Raw genomic sequence first — 27,361 nt, forward strand, 5'->3', positions numbered from 1 at the left:
CTGACATCCTACCAACTACAAAGACTCTACTACACCCTTCCTTCTAATAAACTACATGGTACAGATATAGGTAGATATCATGTCCAATATTATACTAGCCTCCCAATAAAGGTTTTTCTAGATCAGAGCAAGAGTTACTCTAGGCATGTGTGGTGGTTTGAATATGTTTGACCAAGGGAGTGACATTATTAGGAGGTATGGCCTTGTTGGAGGAGGTGTGGCCATGTTGGAGGAAGTCTATCACTGTGCTGGTGGGCTTTGAGAACCTACTCTAACCATGTGGGAGCCCGTTTTCTAGCTGCCTTCAGATGAAGATGTAGAGCTCTCAGCTCCTCCTGCACCGTGCCTGCCTGGATGCTGCCATACTCTTGCCTTGATGATAATGCACTGAACCTCAGAACCTGTAAGCCAGCTCCAATTAAATGTTCTTTTAAGAGTTGCCTTGGTCATGGTGTCTGTTCATAGCAGTAGAACCCTAAGACAGCATGATTTAGATGGATCACCAATCAAGGATTAACAAAAATCTTTTCAAAGTTATAAATGAATCTAGTATATTGGAATGTACATTGACAGAATCCAATCTTGCAGAAATATCTGATTTTGAAACATTCCCAGGCTGTCTACTCTAAAGTAAACATCTGTCAACAAGAGAGCAATCAGAAAGAAAAGGCTTGCTGTGTATGAAAGAATGAGGTGTATGTCTAGGGGAAAGGATTTATAAAGTGTATGGGTTTGTTCCTAGTAAATCTGGAAGCTCCCAGTAATGGTGAAATATAACACAAGAGAACTACCTGTAAAATGTAGTACATAAAAGAAATGAGGACAGACAAGGGAATGGTAGAACTGAATGACATCTTGAAAAAGGAGGAGAAACAGAGGGCACTAATATGGTAAAGATAAGGCAGATTCAAAGTGACAGATTAACATAAAAATCAAATGAGATGAACGTAAAAATTCTTCAAATTATTTACTATCCAAAAAGTACTATGAAAAGAAAAAAACAAAACAAAACAATGTGCTTAATTAGTGGAATCTCCGCCACTGATAATTTAGGAATCATAAGTAGTATATGGAAAACGAACAGAGATGTAACTACTAGTTTAGATACACATTTTATTATAGTACTGTTTAAAACATATTGGGTTGGATAAACTGAATAGGAATTCAGTTTGTTAAAGTCCAAAAGAATAAACACTAATGGTTTCTATACTGTTAGACCTGTAAGTAAGACTGTAAATTTACATTCAGAATTTTTAATGAAAACACAAGTTTCATTGTTACTAATCTGTTGGAGATTAGTCATTTTCTTTCTTATAAAACTGTTAGTCCTTCTAGTGCTTCTGTGTATTACCCAAGGAGAAAAGTTGAGGCATGATTAGATCAGAGTTGTAATCTTATGTTTCTACTCAGTAAAAAGACCACGCGGAAATGCTCAGCATACTTCTTAACCCCTCTGCTGATCACTAACTATCCTAAATATAGACATTCACTTGCTATCCCTCAGGTTAGCTTGGCTGTACTTTGTGAGAAGTTGGTATAAAGGAAGCTGCAACTCTCCTAAAGGGTGAAAGTGTATGGGCTTTGTGAACATTATTTTCCTCACTGTCCCAAAGCGCATGCACTTTACTCTTGTAGGAGCAAGGCATCTATCTATCTATCTATATCTCATATCAATTGATTTTCACAGTTGTTGAAAGTCCAAGTTTTAATAAATTGTTACTAACTACTATCTACCTCCATTTATTCAAAATCTGAATGTATCCGTTTTATAAACTAATGGGAAACTTATTTATTGATAACAGCTCTGAATTTTGAAGAAAGTTAATGTCATTTGTAAATAAGTATGAAGAAATAAATAGCATGGCTCTATTTGGGATACAAAGTGAGTTATTGCTGGGAAAGTGGTTTTTTTTTTTTTTTTTTTTTGGATGGCTTTCAAAATAGGCTAATGTCAAGTATGAAAGAAGAATTCAAGGTCAATAGTGATTAGACTAATTTTTGGCAAAATTTAAAAATATATTCTGATCAGTATAAAGACGGTGTTCATATGGGTATTAATGATTCTACTTCTAATTTGGCTCAAATAGGTCCTGGTGAAGAGCAGAGAATGTACTAAAATGATGGCTTAAGGATAATTGTTAATAATAACAATTACACTACTGTAAGAGGATTTTCATTATTTCTCTAAGTATTATTTTATTTTATGGCTATGAGTGTTTTGCCTTCAAGCATGTAAGTTTACCCTGTGAGTGCCTGGTACCTGAAGAAGTCACAAGAGGACACTGGATCCCCTCTTTATGGATGGTGTGGAGCCAACATATGGGTGCTGAAAATTAAACCTGGGTCCTAACTGCTAAGCTACCTCTCCAGCTCCTTAACAAAGATATTTTGATGGAATCTTCCTAAAGGATCTTTTTAATTCATCCTTCATCTATTCAATAAGTGTATGAGTTTTAAGAAGACTCATTTCCAAGGCATATACTACCTCTGATATACTACTAGCTTATCACTATTTTTCATCAAATTTACATTAGGAGTCATTTTACATGTTATCTTTAACCTTTGCATGCGTATGATTCAACTATGATATAAATAACATGTAGGAGGAGTAAATATATCACAATCAGAATTCAATTATCTTTCTGCTAGGTAACTGCTGATCACTATAATTAAAGCCAGAGTCAGTCCTGTCATTAACAATGAAGCCATTAGATAATAGCCTATGCTGAAGTCCCAGATGCAGGGTTAAGGAATACAGTAGGCTATATATGTTCCCTGACCCCAAAAAGCAGTTTTTAGAATAGAATTAATCATCTCCCCATAAAAGCCACAGAACTGTCAAATTCACAATCATTTGTTCAAAGTCATTTTCCCTTATTGATAGCATGTTAAAATACAAAACACAATAACACAAATTCCAAAAGAAATTCCATTCACAAAACCAGTGGGAAGAAGGCCGGCTAGTTGTTACGATCAGTATACATGCAATGACTGGAACTAAGTGTTCAATAAGGTATATGTAATAGCTAATATTACTATATAATATGATTAATATCTGCAAATGAACATCAAATTGCAATTGACAGCCCAGAAATGTATGTTAGAGTTGTAAATACCTAGTAGACAGATCTCAGCTGAGAGCATCTGTCTGAGAAGCTTCTGCTAACAGCTTGCAGTTGGAAGCACTCCGTAAGCAATCTGACTTTCAGGTATAAACAGGTAAGTAGCTTAATTTTGTTTTCAAAATCTAGAAATGGTACTATATTGGAAGCACGATAGAGAGAAAAAGAACTGTACATATCTTTTCTTTAAATCAAGAAAATGATGGGGATTATTTTCTGGAAAATTCTGCTTTGTATAATTAGTACATTTTGTATTTCTGCAGGTAAAGATATTAAATGACATAAGTAATCTGCCATCCCCAAACCAATGTGGTTTTGGCAAGAAAACAAAGAAAAGCTAATATGAATGAGAAATCTGGACATAAACAGTGCTGTTTGCTTTTCAGCTTTAAAATTAAATGTAAATTTTGAAAAAGATATTTTCCAGTGTATAATTAAGTAACAGTAGTCTGTCTGGTAACTTATGATACAATAGGAATCTCTGAAGCTCACTTTACCTTTCAACCTTTTCAAGTACACAGGAACATCACTTTTAATGCTCTTGGAATCCTCCTCTGTTCTTTCCCACACCATTTGAGGAGGGTTGTTTTGGGCTAGCCAGTCAGCTACTTTATTTTCTGGTGCCATCATTCCTGTCTGAATTCCTGGCAAGTCTTGAGTTCCTGGAGAGGCCTTCTTTGACTTGTGGCGCTGGTCAGAAGTGAATTTTGTCACATGGTCTCTAATAGTTACTTTTCCTGGCGTACTGTCATCAAATTCAATGGTAAATGAAGCATGCCCTGCACCTGCTGTATGGGAACTTGGTGTGTCTTTTGTTGGAATCTCATGAATAGTGCTCTCTGCTATTTGTGATGGCTGCTGGAATTCTTTTGTAGGAATTTCAAAATAACTTGGCTCCCTACAGAATGGAAAAAGTGCTTCTTCACTTGCAGCTGCAGACTGTTCCTCCACATGCTTGGCATCTATGCTGCACCCTAGTGAGAAAAAGGAGAGAGAATTCAAAATATTTGGAAGCCTGAAGCATGAGGGTCATTGGTAATGACCATTACTATTCGGAGAATCAGAAGGCAGATTAACAGCCTGGATGAAAAGAATTGCACTCGTATGACAGACAGATGTCACAGACAAGAAATGGTCTTGACTATGATTCAATACCATCAGGAGATGCAAGGTGAACAGCAGCAATGCCAAAAAAAAAAAAAAAAAAAAAAAAAAAAAAAAAAAAAAAAAAAAGCAAAGCAGGAAAACTCAAGGTGAGAAAGAATTAAAGTATGGATGGAGATGCTCTGTACATATACACACACTGTTTGATAGAAAAAGCATGAATAGCCTGAACACGTCACCGAATATGCTATTTGAAACATCTGAGAATAATGTAGGGCTCTAATAGTGAAGAGGTAGTCAGGTGAAGATGGAGATATGAAGTAAATACATACGCTATGCTTCGGAATTAACAATTCACTTACCAGTCTCATAACGTTCAGACCCCACTCTAGGACAAAACTGATATTATGGAAGCTTGGGAGACGACACACATTATTAGGTAAAAGTGGTTAGTGATAAAACATGTGGCTTGCTTGCAGCAATGGCCATCTAAGCAGCAGTATGAAAGAAACAATGCAAGAACAGAAAATTCTGTTGTTAGCCAGTAAGTCTGGAAGAAACTTAGTTTACACCTCTGCATAGCAGAACGTGTACAAAGCCCAAAGGACATGGGTGAAAGCTGCATAACTACCAGTGAGTGGCAAGGGGGACAAACACAGAACACTGTGACAATTCCTCCATTGCTTAAGACACTGCATAAAGGTGTGAGAAGGTGTTCTTAAGCATTAGGGGTTATTAGGTGGTGTGGATGTACAGGAAAGAAGGTGGAGATAAACCTATCCTTTGGTTGAGAAAATAAGACTATCTATTACCAAAATAGCCTACAATCATAAAAGAATTGGATTGAAATAAATTTGCCTAAGGCTCAAATATCAACTTTATTTTAAGCAGACTCATAGTAAATCAATTACAATTTACTGGGGAGAAAAGGTAATACAGACAAAGTAGGCTGTTTTTAATCAGTTTTTAAAAATTACACAAAGTATTTAGTCTTCTGAAATATCTTCAAATATTACATCTCTGTACAATTCATTAGGTGCTATAATTGATGTCATATATTAAATATGAAATTATAAAAAATCTTTTATGTTACAGAATGAGAGCAATAGTCATTAAGTCATTAAGTATGTGGGGCATGATATATAAGATATAAGATATATAAGGTAACAGAGGATATAAGGCTCCATTACTAAAATAGTAATAATCATGATAGCCATGTTCATACTGTCAAAAAGTATAAAAAGTCTGAGAATATTTAAGAATAGAAATACACAAAGTAAAAATTATTCTTTTCAAAATTAATTCCATTGGGTTTACCAATGAAAAGTCAAAGTATCTCAGAGAAATTATTACAGCAAGCAGAGAGGTAAGATGAAAATCAAGCGCAGATAACTGGCCTTGAAAACATAGTATCCCCATACCTGAGAGGCTCAGGCTCTGGGGAACACTACTGTAAGGTATCATTGTTCAATAACTTAATGATGATTCTTAATAATAAAGGAAAAACTTAAATTGTTCTTAGATTTCTCTAAAAAGGTAGTGATATAGATATTACATTCCATAATGACTTAAGACAAATGGTTTAATTTTTTAATAGCAGTTATAAAATTAAAGTTAGATTATGTGGAAATTTTAGTATGTGATAGAGATTTAATTCAAGACCAGTGGTTCCTTTCAAATTCATAGTGGAATAATTTAAGAAAAAAATTTTTTTAATTTTTAATTTAATTTCATTTTAATTAGGTATTTTCTTCATTTACATTTCCAATGCTATCCCAAAAGTCCCCTATACCCCCGCTACTCCCCTACCCACCCACTCCCACTTCTTGGCCCTGGCGTTCACCTGTACTGGGGCATATAAAGTTTGCAAGACCAATGGGCCTCTCTTTCCACTGATGGCTGACTAGGCCATCATCTGATACATATGCAGCTAGAGATATGAGCTCCCAAAGTGTGGACACATTGCCCCTTCTTAGAATTGGGAACAAAACACCCATGGAAGGAGTTACAGAGACAAAATTTGGAGCTGAGATGAAAGGATGGACCATCTAGAGACTGCCATACCCGGGGATCCATCCCATAATCAGCCTCCAAACGCGGACACCATTGCACACACTAGCAAGATTTTGCTGAAAGGACCCTGATATAGGTGTCTCCTGTGAGGCTATGCTGGGGCCTAGCAAACACAGAAGTGGATGCTCACAGTCAGCTGTTGGATGGATCACAGGGCCCCCAATAGAGGAGCTAGAGAAAGTACCTAAGGAGCTAAAGGGGTCTGCAACCCTATAGGTGGAACAACAATATGAACTAACCAGTACCCGCCGGAGCTCATGTCTCTAATTTAAGGAATTTTAATACCATGTTAGAAAAGTTAAACAGCTTTCTTCTCTTATAACATTGGTAAAACATACTTGGATGTTCATCAATTGATGTTAATTTCTATTCACATCTATTTTTATTTAAGCCAAATTAAACTACAGGAGATAGCATATTTGTTTGTGCTAATACTTTGTAATTAACCTCAATTATCAAGAATTTAGTAACTAAGCTAGAATTTATTCTACATGCATAAACTAGAAGATATTAACAGCTAACAATTTATGTAATTTTTGGTTTGGTTTTGCTTATTTATTTTGAGATAGGGCTTATATAGCCCAGGTTGGCTGGTTGGCTGGCTGGCTGGCTGGCTGGCTGGCTCTATCTATCTGTCTGTCTGTCTGTCTGTCTGTCTGTCTATCTATCTATCCATCCATCCATCCACCCACCCATCCACCCACCCATCCATCACCCATCCACCCACCCATCCATCTATATTTGAGAGAGGATTTCACTATGGTTTTACTTGTAGACCTGATCAGAAATTCTGTTACATGGTCTCTAATAGTTACTTTCCCTGACATAACCTCATCAAATTCAATGGTAAATGAAGCACGCCCTGCACCTGCTGTATGAGAGCTTGGTGTGTTTATCTTGGGAATCTCATGAATATTACTATCTCTGGATATTGCCATGATGATGAGATGCATACAAAGCGTGCATGTGGAAGAGAAGAACAAAGTGAGCAAACCTGGTGCCAGCCGCTCTTTCTCCGGCTTCTACTCTTACTAGGCATATGCGTGCACCACTGGATTTTACAAGTTATGTAACTCGGAATTTTAAAGTTGTGTGAGGGTAAATGACACATTTTTTTTAATGGTTCCTTAATTTTCAGTACCATGTAATTATTTTCAGAATACTGCAATAGTTAAATTGATCTGTGTTTTCTAACCCATCTAACTGGTTATATCCACCCCACATTCCCCCACCCCAACCCCATATCAGGTAATTAGCTCTAGTGCAACATGAAGTTAGACTGTATGGAACTTGAAGTAAGGAATTTAGAGTTCAGTCAAGATGCAAATATAGGGAATGAAACAGTATTACATACCAGCAGTATAGTATCATTTATACCATGCATATTGTGGAATTAAGCACAATTTATGTGGGAATACAAAGGGAGCTAATACTGAAAATATAATAAAGAGATACAAGGAGTGTCAGGGACCAAAAAGTTCAAATTCTACTTGGCAGGCAAAACAAGTCACTGAATTTGTTTCGGAACTGAAGATCAGTTCATATTTGCTATGTATAGTTTACAGCAATGAGGTTGAAACTTAAAAGTTAAATTATGACTCAGCAGTGGAAAGAAAGATACAGAAATGGTTAATATATAAAATGGAAAGAAGAAGAAATTAAAATTTAAAGCAGATATTCTTAACTTCTGGTATACTCTTCCTATTTCTCCTTCCTAAAGAAACTTTCCTAAAAGAACTTCAATAATTTCTAGTATCACTTTTCTCTGACACTGCTCATATTCCCTAGGGTTTTATAGTGATAATCTCACACGCATCGCCAGAGACTGGTTAGAACACCAAGTGACCTTCCGAATCTGTGAGACGCTAATGAGAGATGTGTTGAAGATTTTTGGGAAAGGTCTTCTTCCAAATTCTAGAATGTCTTCTGTACACAACTTTTTTTCTTTTTTTTGCTGGTTTGATCAAAAACTATGTCACTTGGAATGCTGGTGGCTGCAGCTTTGAATGTGAAGGTAACTGCATCAGTGTGTAAGTACTGTGGATACCAAGGCAGAGATGGCAAGACTAGCTAACAATCCTGTCTGTTGCACTGCACAGCCATGAGAGGAATCAAGTATGGGAGCTTAGTACATTCCTTTCCTAGTTAGTATCAGGCAGCCATTCTGTCATTAACATGAACGCATTAAATAATACACGGAAAAGCACTGGGGAAGAAACAGAGCTGTGATGAAGAGTTATTTGCAAAGCTCAGCATCATCATAGGACGTATTGATTGTTGACAGCATTTTTAGATTTGTACACTGGTTTAAGTAGACTATGTCAAAAGACAGAATGTTCATAATTCTCCAGCTGAGAAAACTGCCATGCTTACTTTGTGTAAATAAAATCAAAGGAAACTTGAAAGAGTTCTGGTGGGTACTGTTCTTGCCTCAAAATCACACATCATATGTCTTCCAAACTGACCCTTGGTATCTGTAGTATATTCCTCCAGTTTCAGATCTTTATCTGCTGTTACTAAACAAACTGCTTCCTTCAGCTCTGACTTCTTTTCAACAACTTTATGTGACACTATCTCCATTAATCCTGGAAATCTTGATTTTTCTACATATTGGTCACCACTTAAGTACACCACCAAGAACAAAACATGTTCCTTAGTTACTAATGTGAGGATCTAAACCATAATTGATTCTGGCCATTGGCTGTTGAACTCTATGCAATTTTATCTCAATAAAATAAGCAAAGTAATAAGGCTTTAAGAAACTTATTACTTTGTATCATATTTCTGAATGTAACAGAATTTTTATTTTATAATGAATATATGAAAATGAATCAAGTAAAAACATGTAACTCATATGTACCTACTTTTATAAATTTATTTTAATAATCATTTTGAAATACTTAAAATATTCAGTTAATGCTATTAACTTGTTTTCTAAAACAATTTCATAAACAAGAAAAACGTAAGATTTTGTACTATATACACATTGTATTTAGTATTTTATGCGGGACTCATAATACACTACAATAGCAAAGCCATTTTAAGAATGAAGCTATAGTGTAGATCATTTTTCATTATAGAGTAGAGTGACTTTTGTTTAGACTACAAATACTTGCCCAATATGAATTTGATGCCACAGCCACTGAGGTATTTTTACCTGAAGCCCCAGGTTCCTGACTTTTTCCCTCAGGCTTGCCATTGGCCTTGAAAGCTCTTTGTTCATCCTCCTCTTCGTCTCCCCACCAGGACGGCTGCCCATATAATGGAGTGCCTCGGGGCATAGCAGAGACATCTAAAAAGAAGTGGGTTAAAAAAAAATCCTTCTAAAGCAGATGAGACAAGAAAATATATTATATGTGATGCTAAATTTACTTCGTTGATTAAAAGCACTCTAGTTTCAGCAATGTAGCATTTGTGCCTGAGCTTAAACAGAACTGGCCATGACTAAGTGAATGCACACTGGCAATGACTAAGTGATGCAACTTGCTATGTGGGACAACAGCTTTTTGTTAAGTGTTAGAGCGCTCTCTGATACATAACTGAGATCTGTAACTCTGTAAAAAAAGGATCATTGAGTATTTAGACAGAAGTGTCTTACGCAGAAGAATTTTGTTGGAATTAAACAGTAATTATCAAGGGGATAATACAAAAAGTCTGATCAGAAGTGTCATTAAGTCTAAATATATAAAAGATGAAAGAAACTAAAGCAAATTTTGGCATGAGAAATGACACAATGGGTATTAAATAATAACTACATTTGTGCTCCCTCAATGCTAGCAAATCTTTGGTTTCAGTAGATGTATTATTTATCAATTTAATACAGTTGTTACTTGAAGGGATTATCTATGTAAAGCATTTTTAATTATTAACACTGTAAGCATTAGATGATATATGGATAATGTAGTATTATTAAAATTTTCTCTTTTACAGGCTAGAGAGATGGCTCTGAGGTTAAGAGCACTGACTGCTCTTCTAGAGGTCCTGAGTTCAATTCCCAGCACCTACATGGTGGCCCAAACAATCTATACTGGGATCTGATGGCCTCTTCTGGCATGCAGGTATATATACAAACAGAGCATTCATATACAAAAATAAATAAATCTTTTAAAAATTCCTTTTTGTTTATAATTCAGAGAAATATAGATAATATAAAATAATAAGATGCAGTTTTAAACTATTATTTCCTTCAAGTATTGAAACTACTTTCCTTAAATATTTAAGATATGAGGTATATTTAGACATAGTTGTCAATGTTTTCTAGGGTTAACTGGCTACATTAAAATGTACTCTGGAATCAGTCACTAATATATATTATTTTTATGCATGTACAGATAGGTGTATGAGAACAAAAATATTTAAGACTGAGTATAAATTCAAAAATTTCCAAAGAAGTTAGACTATTGCAATATATGTTATATTGACAACTATTGTGTTTCTATTGACAAACTATTGTGTGTTGTTGGAGCTCAGTGAGAAGCTATCTCTGGAAGAGGAACAGAGAGCAAGCTCCATGTCAGACCCCAAGGATGTTTGTCTCAAAGTGTCCTCCAAGGTCTGGGGATGGGTTAGTCCCCTTAGCTGGATGACAGGGAGAGAAGAGAAAAACAAAACAGCCCAAAAGTACAATGTGTGTCCTTGAGAACAGCTAAAAGACAAACCGTTTCCACAGAGATTATTATTGTTTATCCACTAATATGCAAGTGTCTGCAGAGGAGAGAAGCGGGAATCTGGGCCACCAGGAGACAGTTCAATTGAGGACTGACTGTAGCTAACTGCCTCAATTTCCCCAGTCAGATTCTGTTAGATGTTGTGAGCAACATGATACTACCTTTCTATATTTTAGTTTGTTGTTGCTTTTGCTTGGAAGTCTCACTCCAAGGGACACCCAAGGACCCCTGGGACTTTGCATTGTGAACGTCAGCTACCTACTTTCTAGGTGCTTACATAGTCAGTTTCTGTACGTACCATTGATGGTGTGTGTGTGTGTGTGTGTGTGTGCGCTTCCTCTCTCTGTAGAGACCCATCGATATGGCTACTGTAGATCACTCTCCAGATCGTGCAGACCACTTACCCACGGGTTTCTCTTCAGATTTTAGTGCTTCTGTGGCTCTGGGCTGCACTTCTGCAGCAGCCTCCACTTTTGAGTCCGTGCCTTTGGCACTTGCTGATTTTGGTAATTCTGATTCTGAAGACTTCTGGGACAATTGAAGCTGAATGGTAAACTTCTCGTGCTACAAAACATTTAAAATCAAAGTGAAGCTTTCATGAAAGAAGTCAAGACTAGTATCAGGCTGGCAACAGGATAAACCCTTACCTTAAGAGCTTCTTCAGGGACCCTCATTTCTCCTCGTACTACAGTGAAGAGATTTGTATGTAAACAGAGCTAAGGAAGAATATAACTCCACAATTCTGGTCACTGTGCTTATAACTTATGCTCCAGGCAAAGGGCATGGCTAGGAGGAGGGGAACCCTCTCAGAGACAAAGGGGAGGCGAAATGGGGTAAAGAACTCTTGGAGGGGGACTAGGAAAGGAGCAACATTTGAAATGTAAATAAAAAAAATAATTAAAAATTAAAAAATGAATAAATGCAAAAAGGTCATCAAATATAGTTTAGAAATTGTCCTATTTCAAGAGTAACTTATTATTATAGTACAGTACTGGGAATTAAACCCAGGATCCTGAATATACTAGATATGTATACTTCACTAAACCACATCTCCAGACCTAAACAAAAATATTTTTATAGAGCAGGTCTCTAGTCTATTTTTAAATTTGAGATTCTCCTGGTAGCTCACAGAGTACCTGGAATGTAGCCTGAGCCTGGAATATTCCCTTTAATAACAAAAATACTTAAAATACATAATTAATAAATATTATAATAAATATTAACCTTTAAAATCTAGTAAATATAATCTTAGACAATATTGGCCTTTAAATGATTAGAACACAAACATTTTTAATTTTCATAAGCAACAATATGAAAGGACCAAAAGAAGAAAATTATAGATACCTAGTCACAAAAGTGTAAAAATATGAGTCAGTAGCCAAAATCAATCCTTAAGGGATTGATTACTTAGATTTGCATGAACTTTGATAAAAATAGGGTTCATTTGTAACCTCACCACCCCCTTCCCTACATGTACTACAATAAGGTCATGTTACATTATCAAACAATGATTCTATACATATGAGAACAAGTACTTAGATATAATGAATGCTTTCATTATTATGCCTAAACAACAAGGCTTTTTATTAAAGATCAATCCTCTAGAGGTCCTATTTCCTACCATTATTTAACCCTACAATGAAAGCAATTTTATAATTACGTGCTAAATTCTACTACCATCCTTTACTAATTCAAAGCATTCATCAATCATTTCAAGGGGAGAAAGCTGTAATCAGCATGATGTGTGTGCGTGTGCATGCGCGTGTGCGTGCGTGTGTGAGGAGGGTAAGTAATAAAATCAGTAAATGTATGAACAGAACTTCTTAGACCTATAAACAACTCTATCCAATTCCATTAATCTCTGTTGTGCAACAAATACTCTAGTGAGTGGACAGAGTCCTGTGTTTCAGAGAATCTAGCTACTCAATTCTGGTGGAGGTTCTTGTCAATAAAGAAGCTTCCTATGACTCTGAGTTGTGGAATTTCTCTTTTTTATATGCATATTTGCTGTTATACATAGAAATGCTCATATAACTGAACGTTCAATAAAAATCATCTAGTACATTGGTTCTCAACTTTTGGGTTGTGACCCATCAGATATCCTAAAAATCAAAGCTTTACATTATGATTCATAACAATAGCAAAATTATAGTTATGATGAGAATAATTTTATGGGTAGAGGCCACAATATGAGGAATTGTATGTATTCAAGGTTCACAGCACTGGAAGGTGAGAACCACGGCTCTAGCTTTTTTTTTTTTTTTTTTTTTTTTTTTGGCCTCAGAAATTAAGGGCTTAGGAGAGAATTCACAGCATAACTACTTTTCAATGGAAATGCTAGCATTTAAAAAGTTGACAGTGATACTGTTTTCAGATGAAAACATGAATGAATATAGACTACTGTGAAGACTTTTAGCGCTACCTCTAATAGATACATGCACACCTCTTCTTCAGGGCCTCTCTAAGGTATCCCCCCCCCCCCCCGACCTAAGACTTCAGCTCAGACAGGGGTCCTGTTTCTTATGTTCAAATATTTTGTGTTTTCTATGTGTGAAATCAGAAGCCTTCCCCTGTGGGGATCTAGACTGCTATGGTGTGGTGGTTTGAATGAAATGGCCCCCACACCAGGATCAGCTTCTCCCTGCCACCAACTTGCTCTCAGCTACTGTCCCAGTGCCACGGTCTGCCTGGCTCCTACAATGCTCCCTGCTTATGATGGTCAAGTGAGCCCCTAATTTCATGTTTTCTTCTCTACATTGCTTTGGTCATGGTGCATCTTCATAGCAATAGAAAAGCAACTAGACATGACGGTCCAGCTTTTATATCTTAAAAGCTATTTCTTCTCAGTTGTATACATCTTCACAAGTAGTTTTTAATTTGCCAATCAAGAAAAATGATAGAAATGCAGTTACTTATGATGTCAGTAATTTATAAAAAATTTTAAAGCTTATTTAAAAATTAAAACTTTTTTGGGGGGTGTAATGGGAAAGACAAGGCTAAATCTACAAATCATGTGAATAAATCCTGAAGCTTATTTTTTCAGTGCTTTATAAGACTATGATAGTTAATTTAAACTATCCCTATATAACTTATTCAATAAGTCTTTATCTAAAACGGACATAGAAACTCACCTGCATGCTAGGAGTATGCTTTTAGACACATTTTATCTTAATAACAATTATGACTGAGCAAAGCAAAATTTTACATAGTTTTAGTTATTTAAAAGAGCTGTGACCTTAAAACATAAATATCAGATATCACTGGGTATATATCAACTTTCAAAGAAAACTTTAACTCAAAATAACAAATAACATATACAACAAAGCTATGACAACATTTTACTAACTAGCAAAACAATGTAGAGTTTTCTCTAAAATCCAGTGTAATAAATGTAGCACTTTTTACATTCTTATTTGTCATAATGTTCAAAGTTTTAGCTAGAACAAAAAGACAACAAAAAAAAAAACAAAAAATAGGAAGAAGTCATATTATTATTTGCACATGTGATTCTATATGCAAAAGGCTCTACAGGCTCTATCAAATAACTCAGATTTTATACAATTTCAGAAAAGTTATGGGGCATAAAATCAACATGTAAAAAGTAGGGTTTTAATACTCAACTAAAAAAATCTGTGGGCTGGAGAGATGGACCAGAAGAGGAGGGGGCTGGAAAGATGGCTCAGCGGGTAAGAGCACCACTGACTGCTCTTCCAAAGGTTCTGAGTTCAAATCCCAGCAACCACATGGTGGCTCACTAACATCTGTAATGAGATCTGATGCCCTCTTCTGGTGTGTCTGAAGATAGCCACAGTGTACTTACATATAATAATAAATAAATCTTAAAAAAAAAAAAAGACATTAAGAGTACTGATGCTCTTCCAGAGGTCCTGAGTTCAACTTCCAGCAACCACATTGTGGCTCACAAACATTTGTAATGGGATCTGATGCCCTCTTCTGGTGTGTCTGAAGACAGCTACAGTGTACTCATATACATAGAGTAAATAAATAAATCTTTCAAAAATAATTGTTGGGAAAAAAATAGGGAAAAACATCCCATCTATCTGTCAGAACAAAATTCTCAGTGATACACCTACAATCAAGGAAATAGACTTTTTCAATGAAGTACTTTACGTACTCAATTTTAAATGTGGACTTTGGATTTTAATGTACATGTATGGGGGGTGGGGAGGGGAAGGGTAACGGTACAGGTAATGAAACTGGAGAGAAGCTCAAGGGATTCGAATAAGTGGTATTGTAGAGGATAGTAACAGGGCATTTATGACATGAAAGCAGAAAAGAGGTCACTGGGATGTAAAACTGTGAGGCGTAACAACAAAAGCAAACTGTATTTGAAACCCAGAACTGTGTTTGGCAGTTAATAATATTAAGAGAAAAAAATGGTGGCACATGTGTATACTCTTAGCACTCAGGGAGCTGAGTCAAAAGGATTATGGGTTTAAGGCCAATCACTGGAGTAGCAACGGTTTTCTTTAATGGTGCAACCCCTGGTAGGTTAATTATACCACTCCCGAGTCTAGCTAAGTAGGCCACACAAACTATTCAATGGTGGAGTGCATAGGTGGCAGGGAGACTTAATAATGGTAATAACAAAACCTCAAAGTTGGGTGGGAAGGAAGGAGAGGACAGTGGAAGCATAGTTACAGAAGGAATTGCTGGGAGAGGGAGTGAATAAATATTCACAAAATTGCATGACATCTTCAAAGACTAAAATAATATTATTTATAAAACCATTTAGTATACCGCAGATCACCACAACTACCCTTGAGCACACATTTCTGAGTGTTTACTGATTGCTGCTTTAAGTTTATGGTCATTTTGAAAAATAGAACATTTTATTGAGTTCATGCTTTTCAAAAAAAGTTCTCTAGTCAGAAAACAAATGTATAGCATATACATTATGGTCTCTAGCTCAAATCTTAAACCATATTAAAATTGTCTCTCCATTAAGGTAACATGTTATTATTCAGAGCTTTCCTCTCTAAGGTACAGTATTTGAGATTGGCTATAAACTTAATTTTATATATGAATAAAGCATGACAATTTCCCCAATCTAGTCTAGCTAATACAGAAATAAATATAGCCATCACATAAAATGGTTAAAAATAATTCTGTCCTATGGAATACAATTTCTGCTATGTCCATTTCAGCATGAACTGTTCCACGAACAGTGAGACTACATGCACTTCCTCTGGGCCTCTGAGCGGCAGTGCTAGCTGAATCCTGGCTATGAGTCTGAGGAATTCCTTAGGGATAAAAACTTAAAGGCTGTAGCCAATTTTAGAGGTATTGAGTTGACTGTGGGGCGGGGAAAGGTTAGTTTGTTGTTCATATATTACAATGTGCAATCTGCAAAAATGTGGGCTATCTCTTAAGCTGACTCCTCTCTCATGCCTTCCTCCTATTCTTGAAAGTGCTCCTATGTTGTGCCCATGTCATCTCCCTTTTCCAGCCTCAGAGAAGCTAGGACTAGAGGTGTGCTCTACTGAGAATGCTACTGTTTCTTCTGGAACTCAAACTCAAAGGTAGCTTTATCAAATTTTATTAAAATCTGAATTTCTTAGGATTTGTTCTTATTTTAAGACAGTTAATAGTACATTAATTATAGGAGGTACTTGTATACAAAATATGTTTGATAACACTTAGGCTGAATAAAGATAACTCTAAACTAGTTTGTCTAATGTGTAGTTTAAAGCCCTTACATTTCTTTCCTTGGTGTATGTGTGCTTGTGTGTACACCAAGTGCATGTGGGACACACAAGAGGTTGCTCGCCCTTTCACAGCACTGTGTAGGTCCTGGGGACTGATCTCAAGTGGCTGGACTTGGAAGCATGCAACTTACCAACTGAGCCATCTCACCAGCCACACCATACATATTTTTAAAAGATTTAAAATATTTAACAAGTATTTAACATATATTTCTCAGTTTTTCAAGTATAAGTGTAAAATATGTGGTGTAAAACTATTTGAGTTTAAATTTTAAACTTTAAAAATTCTATCTTTTGTTATATGTGATAGTACATTTGAGTATCAACTTAAGTTATCTGAGCCTACCTCCTCTGATAAAATGATCTAAGTCTGCCAGATTGCTAATGTTTAGCATTTTAAATTATCCGAGTTTCAGCATATGTTTAAAAACTAAATCTCAAGAGAAATGTTCTACATAATGGGAAATATTTTTATTTTAATTACAAATAGAAATGGTTTTATCATTGCTTAATCTTACTACTTCATTTTACTCGGTTCCTATATGCTACTCTTTATTGGGCAGTAAAATCATATACTTGTCCAGCTGTTAGACTCTAAGGTTTAAACAAAAAATTGAATTCACATGAAATGAAAATGTGCTAGTCATGTAATATTGGTGTCAGAAAACAAAGAATATGTTAAACTTTGAATTAAACCAGCAGTATAGCTCAGGCACAAAGGCAGGCTAATGTCCATATTCTCCTAATAGATTGACTTGGAACCTTGTAATTCACCTGGCAAGAATCCTAGGTAGACAGCGCTTAAGACATTCACAGTATTCCTCCGAGCTCCATTCTAACACCCAAATTCTGTAAAGTAGCACCACAGAGATGGGCAACAGCTGAGTATCACCAAGCTTTCCAGGATCAGCCTTAGGAACACAGTAACTGAAGACAAACAGTAGGCATAAAGTTCCAGTATTATTAATTCTTATATTACAAGATATTAAGTTTTTAATCATTTTAATAAATGCACCAAATTATATAAGGATATCATATCCAAATCTCAGCTTATCTTCAAGCTTCAAAGTGATGTACGTCTGCTCTGGTATCCTTACATCATTCACAAAAGTCTACAAGGAAAGAGACAAAGATTACTCTGCAGAGCACATTCCAGTCAAATTCACCAAGCTACTACTAAACGTACGTACTGTGAACTGCATCCTAACCTGCCAAGCATCCTACAACATGACACTTACTTCATACTAAACTAAATTTTGTCAATATTGCTGGTAACACAAAGAGTACAATGAGACCAGGTTGAATTTTGGCATTTGTAATTTGTCTTAAAATGAAGCCAAAAAAGCTCATTCCAAGGAAAAAGAAACACTGCTTAAAACATTTTATTTATTTACTTATTTATGGAGAGAGAGAACACACACACACACACACACTATACAACACTATATGTGGAGGCCAGGGCAATTTGCTGGAATTAGTTCTCTATCCACCACTTTTGAGAATTAAAACTCAGCTGGCTTACCAGCAAGCATCTTTAACTGCTAGGTCATCTTGTGTGACAACTGTCATAATGGTTCTTTGGGTCTTTTTAAAAGTTAAGATACATTATGGTGTTTTAGTGAATGGATCCTTCTATATATTGGAATTCTGCTATATCCTCATCATGATGTTTTATCTTTACTCAATTGTTTGTAACAATGCTGAAAAATCACCAAAATAACAAGACAAATAGCAGAATTACTTAGAACAGCACTATCCAAGAGAAATATGTCACAATTTCCCAGTCAAACAATATACACTACTTAATAATTTTTTGTAGGCTTGTAACAAGAATTGAAATTAATTCTGATAATGCATTTTAAATTTAATCCAGTATACTAAAAGGTAACTATCTCAAGAAGTAAAAATTAGTAAGGTATTTCGTGTGTGTGTGTGTGTGTGTGTGTGTGTGTGTGTGTGTGTATGAAGCCTTTGGAATGTAGACTCGTCACATCTCAAGTATTCAGTGGTCACTAATGGTCATGAAAGGCCCAGACAGAGAATACAGCGACAGAGATAAGTCATCATGCTGTCATCCTGCAGTTTCTTACTGCAATGTCTGACATATTGCATCAGCTTTCCAAGAAGACATCTGGAGATATTATCTTTTAAGGTTTTGGCTTTTTTTTTCTTTTTCCTTTTTCTTTTGGTTATGCTATCATAGGACAGCTGAAAACATTCAGTTTAAACGTCTAAAGATGCAAACAGACAGGAAAAAACAAGCAAACCAAAAAAAGCAAAACTCAATCATACAGTGAAGACACAGGAGCACTGTAGACTATGACAAGACATAATCACAGTATCCACAAAATTATCATTCTGTTTCTCCAGGAAATGAGGACAATTCTAGTTCACTTTTCTTTTACCCAGAATCAATGAGAAGAGAGTATTTCTAAGGACAGAAAGAAACTAGGATGCTTTCATTCTGCCAGTCAGATTCACTCAATGAGAAGGAACATGCGGTATTTCCGAAAAACATAAATAAATTTTTGGTGTGTGTGTGTGGTGTGTGTGTATGTGCACGACTGCACACACCTATCAGTGTTACTGTTTGTAGAAGCCAGAGGTCAACTTCAGACAGTGTTCTTCACCATCTATCTGGTTTTTTAGGGTAGTGTCTCACTGGGACGTGGGGCTTGCCAGTTTGGCTAGGTTTTCTGGCCAGCAAGTACTGGGAATCACCTGTCATCATTCCCCAGCACTGGAATTACAAACATGCAGGTAATCACACCCAACATTTTATGTCTTCTGGGTATTGAACTCATGTTCTCATGGAACTCTAGTCTGAAAAAAGGGGAAACAACAGGCTTAGGCTAGAATGTAGGCTGTGTACAGTAGCACAGTAACAAAGCCAGGAGTGGGATGGTAGGGTGCAGGGGCAAGTGTTCAGTGGAGAGAGGAGGCAGGAGGACTAAATAAGGGTCTCACAGACAAGCTTCAACAAGCTCCCAGCAATGTGGGCCACCAAAGTCCAGCAAGAAAACTAGTTTCAATTTTCTCTGATTTATTAAGTAACATTTCTGATGGTAAAAACATATATTCAGGTCCCTTGGGAATATTTGTGATGGGGTAAAAGGAGCAAGACTGCTAGTAATATTTTGAGGTTCAGTTTAGAGAGTGTAGTGGCTGGAATAAGCTAAGACAGAGGGTTAAATATGTTCCTTAAATATAAACTAATGAGGGCAAGAGAGACAGCTCAGAGGGTAAGAGCACTGCTGCTCTTGCAGAGGACGAGTTAGGAGCCAGCAACACACATCCAACACCTTAAACCAACTTCAACTTCAGCTCTAGAGGCTGCAAAGCTTTCTTCAGCCTCTGTGAGTACCCTCACTCACAGTCACATGTCCACACATACATCTACATACGTTAGAAATAAACAGTTAAAAAACAACGCATGTACAACAATGGAAACTTGTCTTAGCTATCTTTTTAAAATGACTAAATCATAATAATAATGAATACTTTTTAAATATTTATATTGTGTACTGGTTTAAATGTTTAAAATGATTTACTTATTTTCATCTTTTCAACTGTAAGGTATAATTTTATTTCTATTTTCAAAAACTGAGGAATACAGAGGTTAATTTTTCCCAAGGTTATACCACTTGTTATAATTAAAACTGGGCTCACAAATAGAACTTCACTGTTTCCCCTAGTTCTGACATTAATTTTTATTTTGATGTTGAAAATTCTGGAATTACAATAGTATCAAAAGTATACTGAACCAGAGAGATAAAGAGCACTGGAGCCTCTTCTAGAAGAGGCAGGTTCCATTCCCAGCACTCAAGTGCCACAAGAGCCTCCAGAGCCACAGGAAAACCGAGAAGCTGAAACAATTCAGGACACCTGTGATTATTTTCATTCTGTAAAATGTAGAAAAATGGGGATGCACCCCATAAACAACCGCCAAACCCAGACACTAGGCAGATGCCAACAAGAGCCTGTTGACAGGAGCCTGATATAGCTGTCTCCTGCGAGCCTCTGCCAGTGCATGGCAAATACAGAAGTAGATGCTCACAGTCATCCATTGGATGAAGCACAAGTTCCCCAATGAAGGAGCTAGAGAAATACCCAGGGAGCTGAAGGGGACTGAAGCCCCATAGAAGGAACATCAATATAAACTAACCAGTACCCCCCGAACTCCTTGGAACTATACCACCAATCAAAGAAAACACATGGTGGAACTTGTGGCTCTAGCTATATTTGTAGCAGAGGATGGCCTAGTTGGTCATCAATGGGAGGAGAGGCCCTTGGTCCTGTGAAGGTTCTATGTCCCAGTATAGGGGAATGCCAGGACCAGGAATAGGAGTGGGTGGGTTGGGGAGCAGGGGGAGGGGGAAGGGGCTAGGGGATAGGGGGGCTTTTGGAGGGGAAACTAAGGAAGGGGATAACATTTGAAATGTAAATAAAGAAAATATATAATAAAAAAGAAAAGAATGAAAACTCCAAAAAATGTAGAAACATCAGATAGAAAAAAAAAATCTACTACAGTTACAAAATATACCTAACAAAGACAAAAAGAAAGTACCAAGACTGAATCCTAGTGTTCAGATAAAGTAGTGTGTGTGTTAAAGTAAATGGTTAGATCTCTTAGTTTTGTCCCAGCCCTAGACTATAGGAGGTCCTCCAGTATTTGGCACCCAATCTACCTTTTCATTCTTACTTTATAAAACCGAGAACATATCTCTCGTGCCCAAAGGTAGTTTCTACCTTCTTACTGCCAGGGCCTTTTTCTGTTCTCCCACACATTAACTGCAGGCACATGTGGAGGCTAAGCTTCAGTCTTATCTTAGGGAAATCTTTATCACAGGCCACATTATTAAATGCCTTTCTTATTTCCTCTATTTGCTCCTTTAGCTGCTGCTACATGTGACTTCAATGTACTAGGAGGGAAACACAATCTAAAGAAAACGGAAAACATACAAACAAGTACTGAAACTTTATTAACATTAATCAAATATTCAAAAAAAAAGTACTGTCTAACTTACCCCATTTAGGCTGCCTAAATCTTTCACCAAATGTTCATCCATAGATGCATCATAATTGATTACAGCATGTTGTTTATCCACACTTCGGGACTAAAAGAAAAAAAATTAAGCTAAATTTTAAATTAGCTTAAAATTAAACTACAAGAAAATACTAAAGTAACAAAAAAGATTTTTACTTATACACACAAAGTTAATAGATAGCTGATAAATAGAGGGATAAATCAAAAACATAGATTAAATGAAATTTAAATTGGTTATGATACAGAATAAGTTTGGCATTATTTCCAAACAAGGAAAGTAGCTAAATATTTAAAATACTCTTTGTATTATATCCATACTATAATTTTGAGAGAATTTAAATTCACTTATTTTGTTGAGTGTATAAAAGTGCATATTGCTTAAAAATTGTGAAATTGATACTCAGATATCCAGTGAACTATTTTCTAATGTTTTATCATATTGTTAAAAACTGCTACCTTGTAGGTAGGATTTCTTTTTTTTTTTTACTATTGAATATTATAACACAAATTGCACAAGGAACCCAAAGACTTAGATGATAAAAAGGAATACAATGTGACATGTTATGAACAAAATTATCACTTAAAATGTGAATTTTAAAACTGAAAGTTTTAGAAACTACTTTTTCCCCCCACAAATACAGGTCTCTCCTTCCTCTCTCTCTCTCTCTCTCTCTCTCTCTCTCTCTCTCTCTCTCTCTCTCTCTCTCCTCTCTAATCCTCAACACACAGAATTTACTGTAAATGATACTAGGATGAAAATTAATCAAACTGACATGAGAGTTAGGTTAGCAAGAAAGCGTAAGTCTGAACTGTAAGAAGTCTATGTGACCTCCAGCTGAGTGTCCTGGCTCTGTGAGGAGAGCACTAAGTTGAGTACTTGCTTAGAGAGGCTGATACATCACCTGAAGCATGAGCTCACAGTCGTCTCTTCCAACAAAAATCATTTCTCGTGGCAGCCTGTGGCGAGTGCCTCCACTGCTCACCAAAAACCAGGATGTTAAGCTCATTTCTGCTTAGCTTCTGAATCCTTAGCAAAGCTACATTATCCTGCAAATGTGAACAGGAACACGTTACAAACCCTTCAGTATCCAGTCACCAGCCCTGGAAGTAGGCCTCACACAGAACTGCCCTCAACCTTTTCACCCAATATACCACACTCTCATTAGTGTCAGAATTTAGAAAACTCCACTCAGAGTCCAGTTAAAAGGAAAGATGGAAGGTAAATAAAAAGGAGGTCAACTATTAGTAATTTTATTACAATTCTAAAAATATCATTACCTATGTCAACAGAAAAGTCTTTAAATATAAGGATACTACTAAGCTCAGACAGAATTCATTATCTCAAATTATATCCTTGGATGTGAGGGTGATCTGGCTGTGACATCTGTCACCTCATTGATCGCCAGGGTTGATTTGGCTGATCTGGCTGGCTAGGCAGGTGTGCCCTTCCTCCCTCACCTGCTAGGTCAAAGAGGATGGCCTTCCCCGTACAGAGGAGGACCAGTCCTCCGTCAAAGATATACGAGTGGCTGTGCTACCCTGCTAGAACCTCCAAACAAACCTCTTAGTTTTGTTTTGTTTCTCAAATTAGATCCTTGACACCTAAAATTTTATCACTGAAATTAAAATCCTGTCACTTTTTCTTGAGGTTCATTTTGACAAATGTTCTACTTAGCAATCTGCCAATCACTGAAGTACAACTGATGTTTTATGAAAGCATGGGCCTAATTCCGCTTACAAGTCACACAGTGACCCAGCTCATTTTCTTGGAGACAGCCATTGTAGTCTGGCACCGAGTGTAAGCGCTCTATAAGTACTTTCCTTTAGTCCTGCAGCAGAACACTACAAAAGTGTGACTTCAAAGTCCACACTTAACAAAGCCGCCCACTGTTACCATTTTGTGAGATAGTATTAGGTAAAGTTAGTGGATTTTTAAAATTGTTTTTAATGCAGATGTACAGTATACAGTCTGGTTCACTGTCTTGATCTGTGCTACTGAGCTTAAGTTACCATAACTATGGTTTTTGTATCATGTATGCTAATAGAAATGCAACATGAGGCAGAAAAGATTGCCTTCAGGGACACCCAAGGACCTGTAGACTGAGCTTTTAACAATTACTGTCCTATGGGATATGGCATTGTCAGTAACAATCTTGGACTTCTGAGTCAGGAAGACTAAGTCTGAATCCTATTTTACTACCTTTACTCTGCATGACCACAGGCACCGTAAAAGTGTCATACTCCTTAGTGTCCTCTCCTACTTAGTGTCATGATGCCATCTACTCAAGTTTTGTCTTGGGAATCCAAAGATTATTTCCAGCTTTTCCTAAGATGTATACTGTGCTGCTCTTAACTAGGAAGTAAACTTTACTATAATGGGATGAAGCATTCTACAATAAAATAGATGTATATGCTAAAGGCAACACTGTCCAATGTTCTGGTAAGAATTCTGTATGTTTTATGTTAAATGTGACTGTCTTAGTTTGGTTTTTGTTTCTGTGATAAAATAGCATAATGAAAAGCAATTTGGGTAGGGAAGGGTTTATGTGGCTTATAGGTTACAGGATATCATTGGAGAAAGCCAAGGCAGGGACTCAGGGAAAGACAATGGAGCAGGAAGTGAATGAAGCAAAGGCCACTGGGGGCTATACCATCCTGGCTTGTTGAGTTTGCTTTCCCATGCAGTCCAGGACCACTCTCCCAGGGGTGGCACAGTGGGATAGGCCCTCCCATATCTGTTACTCATCAAGAAAATGCCTCACAGCTTGTCTACAGGCCAGTTTGAGGAATTCATTTCTCAAATGTGGTTCTCTCTTCCTAAGTGACCTTAATTTGTGTCAAGCTGACAAAAAAAAAAAAAAAAAAAAACCCACAGTCATCTACACATACCTGGCACACACAACTTTTACCAAAATAAACAAATAACTTTGTGTGAAGCTAAAACAATCAAGTCTTTTTTACTTTCTCAGCTTATTTAATCAGTTTGTCTGGTTTATGTGGCTTATTAAGTCTCCCAGTCAACCAACTATTTAATACAGATGATCTTAGTCTTACATACACTTTCTGTCAAATTGGAGTTGCAGCATTTCTTTCTCTATTTTAGAATACAGTTGCCACGGTCAAGTCAATAGAGAACCAGAATTAAAGGAAAATTTTTGTAAATATATTACATAATTTACACACTCCATTTACACACAAGAACAATTTTAAAACATAGTAAGTAGGTCAATAGTTGCAAATTTTTTCAAGGGAGCAAAAATGAAAACTACTGTAAGATATAGTCAAAGAAAATCCATTCATCTTAAACAGGGCAATCTAAACACAAGAACCACACATGGTCAAAAAGAACAACTTCTTAATGTAGAAAAAAATCAGTTTAAACAAATATCATTCATATTCTATAAAGCATCCTCTAATTTTCATTTGCTGCAAGACAGCCTTTAAATATTTATAGAGTACAACACATAATACTGTGATTATATAACATGTAATTTTTATATATAAATGTACTTATATAATTATAATTATAATTATATAAAATAATATTTTAACTATAATAGCTTTTAACAAATCTTATTTGGCTTTTCATGAAGCTTAAAATTAGAAAATACACATTTCCTAAAATGAAATAAAAACATAATATTCAATATGCATGGTATTACATTCCTTTTTGGGCTAAGGCAGTGGCCTTGAGTCCACTCAGTATCGTTTCTTCTTAGAAATGCAATGTAATACAAAGCCACATTCTCTGTTTTTCTACAGGGATCTCTAAGACAGCTTTCCCATCATTCCCTCAGGTACTCTTTTTTCAAGTGTATATGTATTTGTGGTATATTTCTGTTTGCAGGTATGTGGCAAGAGAAGATGAAAAGACCAGAAATTGGCAATGGGTATCTTCCTGATCCAGCTAGTCCAGCTAGACAGAAAATACACTGCATCAGGGACCTCAGGCCTGTACTTTCTGAGTGCTGGGATTACAAGTAAGTCATCTATGTGGGCTCCCAAGCAATTCCAAATTGGGCAACAGACTCAAACAGGTATTTCTTAAAAGAAGACATGTAAGTGGCCAGCAGTAAACATCAGGGAAATGGAAGACAAAACCACAATGAACTATATGACCTTAATCCAGGAAATTGGTACTATCCAAACACCCTAAAAGATAACAAGTGCTGGTAGGAACTCAAATGAGAATGTAAATTAGCACAGCTACTATAAAAAGCATTCTGGAAGTTCCTAAAAGTTAAAACAAAAATAGAGCCACTGTATGATGCTGCAGCCCTATTCACAGGTATATATACAAAGGAGGTAGATATAATGAGGGAAACATTTGCATTCCCAAGTGTATTGCAGCACTAACCTCAACAGCCAAGAAACCAAGCAAAGTGTCCATATACTCATGAAGGCAATATGGTTCAACCATAATAAAGCACGAAATTCTGCCATTCCATACAGCACTGATGAAAATGGGGACTCTCGGGTTAAATGAAATAAGCTAGGCACAGAAAAAGGAAATAACATAAAACCTCACTGGTATGTACAATTCGAAAATGTTGCTGTCATAGAAATTCAGAGTATAATGGTAGTATCTGGGAATGGCTAGGAGAGGGAGGATGAGGAGAGGCTGGTGACCAATGATCAACTTATTCAGTTCAGTAGAAGCAAAGCTCTGCTATTGCATATGTGACTGTAGATAGTATACAATGGATCCCAAAACATTAGAAAAAGAGTTAATAATGAGGAGACACACAAGTTCAACTCATTTAAATGCTAAACCAAGTATACATGTACTAAAATAAAAGATACACTTAAATATACACACACACACCTATTGAGCCACCTACCAAATCCAGGGTTGCTAGGGGAAACAAACAAGAGAATCTTGCCTCAGGGAACTAAATCCTGTAGAGAATGCTGGGAAGTTAGATGGAAACAGGAAGCTGTTCTTATTCCAGACTAGAATGGGGACATGAGATGATCTCACCTATGCCAGTAGGTCATACAGTTTCTTCATCTCTAGGTTCTAGCCTAGAACAACCTTTCACCCACTGTAATTGTTTTGACAACCTTCCTCCTTTCTTCCCACCATTGCCCACTTCACCCCTCTCTCTGTAAGAGATCAAATCTAATATAATGCAGAGGGTATTTTCAATGAATAAAGGACAACTCCACTAGAATTCTTGGCTTACAGGTAACCTGGAACTCTCTAGGGTCACCTAACCTGTTACTGAGTAAATCTGGCCCTTATTTCCTAGTTATGCTCCTCTTTAGCAATCTTTTACAGCTTATCTTCTTGTCACACAGGGCTTGGCTTTTCAGCAGTTAGATGACAACAGTTTAGCATTCCAACATTTAGAGGCTAGGCAGGTGTAAACCTACCTAGCACCCCAGTCACACCTTCACCTTTCTAGACTAGTTTTTAAATTGGACTTACCTGTGCAAAGAAAATATGGTACATATATACAATGCAATTTTATTCAACCATAAAAAATAAAACCATATCCTTCCTAAGAAAATGAATATAGTTGGAAATTAGTATATTAAGGAGAAAGTGACCCAGACGCAGCAAGAAATATCCCACCCACCTTTTCTGTCATATGTGGATTCTGGGTTTTAATTTTGTGA

The 27,361-nt window shown here is 36.5% G+C and overlaps 1 protein-coding gene across 11 annotated transcripts in view; it reads right to left on the bottom strand.

Annotated features, from left to right (window-relative positions):
- The window catches only part of Cep170 (centrosomal protein 170), an 84,586-nt gene that overhangs the window by 40,284 nt on the left and 16,941 nt on the right, over positions 1 to 27,361 (bottom strand). For all 11 annotated transcript variants that reach the window (XM_021160699.2, XM_021160681.2, XM_029481034.1 and 8 more), the window contains exons 2-8: positions 22,642 to 22,786; positions 21,720 to 21,809; positions 17,726 to 17,804; positions 11,614 to 11,672; positions 11,371 to 11,530; positions 9,457 to 9,591; positions 3,620 to 4,096 (exon numbers count right to left, since the gene is read on the bottom strand). In XM_021160699.2, coding sequence (XP_021016358.1) covers positions 3,620 to 4,096; positions 9,457 to 9,591; positions 11,371 to 11,530; positions 11,614 to 11,672; positions 17,726 to 17,804; positions 21,720 to 21,809; positions 22,642 to 22,746 — 1,105 coding nt within the window. In that variant the 5' untranslated portion in view covers positions 22,747 to 22,786. The remainder of the gene's footprint in view (positions 1 to 3,619; positions 4,097 to 9,456; positions 9,592 to 11,370; positions 11,531 to 11,613; positions 11,673 to 17,725; positions 17,805 to 21,719; positions 21,810 to 22,641; positions 22,787 to 27,361) is intronic.

This window comes from Mus caroli, chromosome 1 (genome assembly GCF_900094665.2).
Source record: "Mus caroli chromosome 1, CAROLI_EIJ_v1.1, whole genome shotgun sequence".
In the NCBI taxonomy this organism is placed as follows: domain Eukaryota; kingdom Metazoa; phylum Chordata; class Mammalia; order Rodentia; family Muridae; genus Mus; species Mus caroli.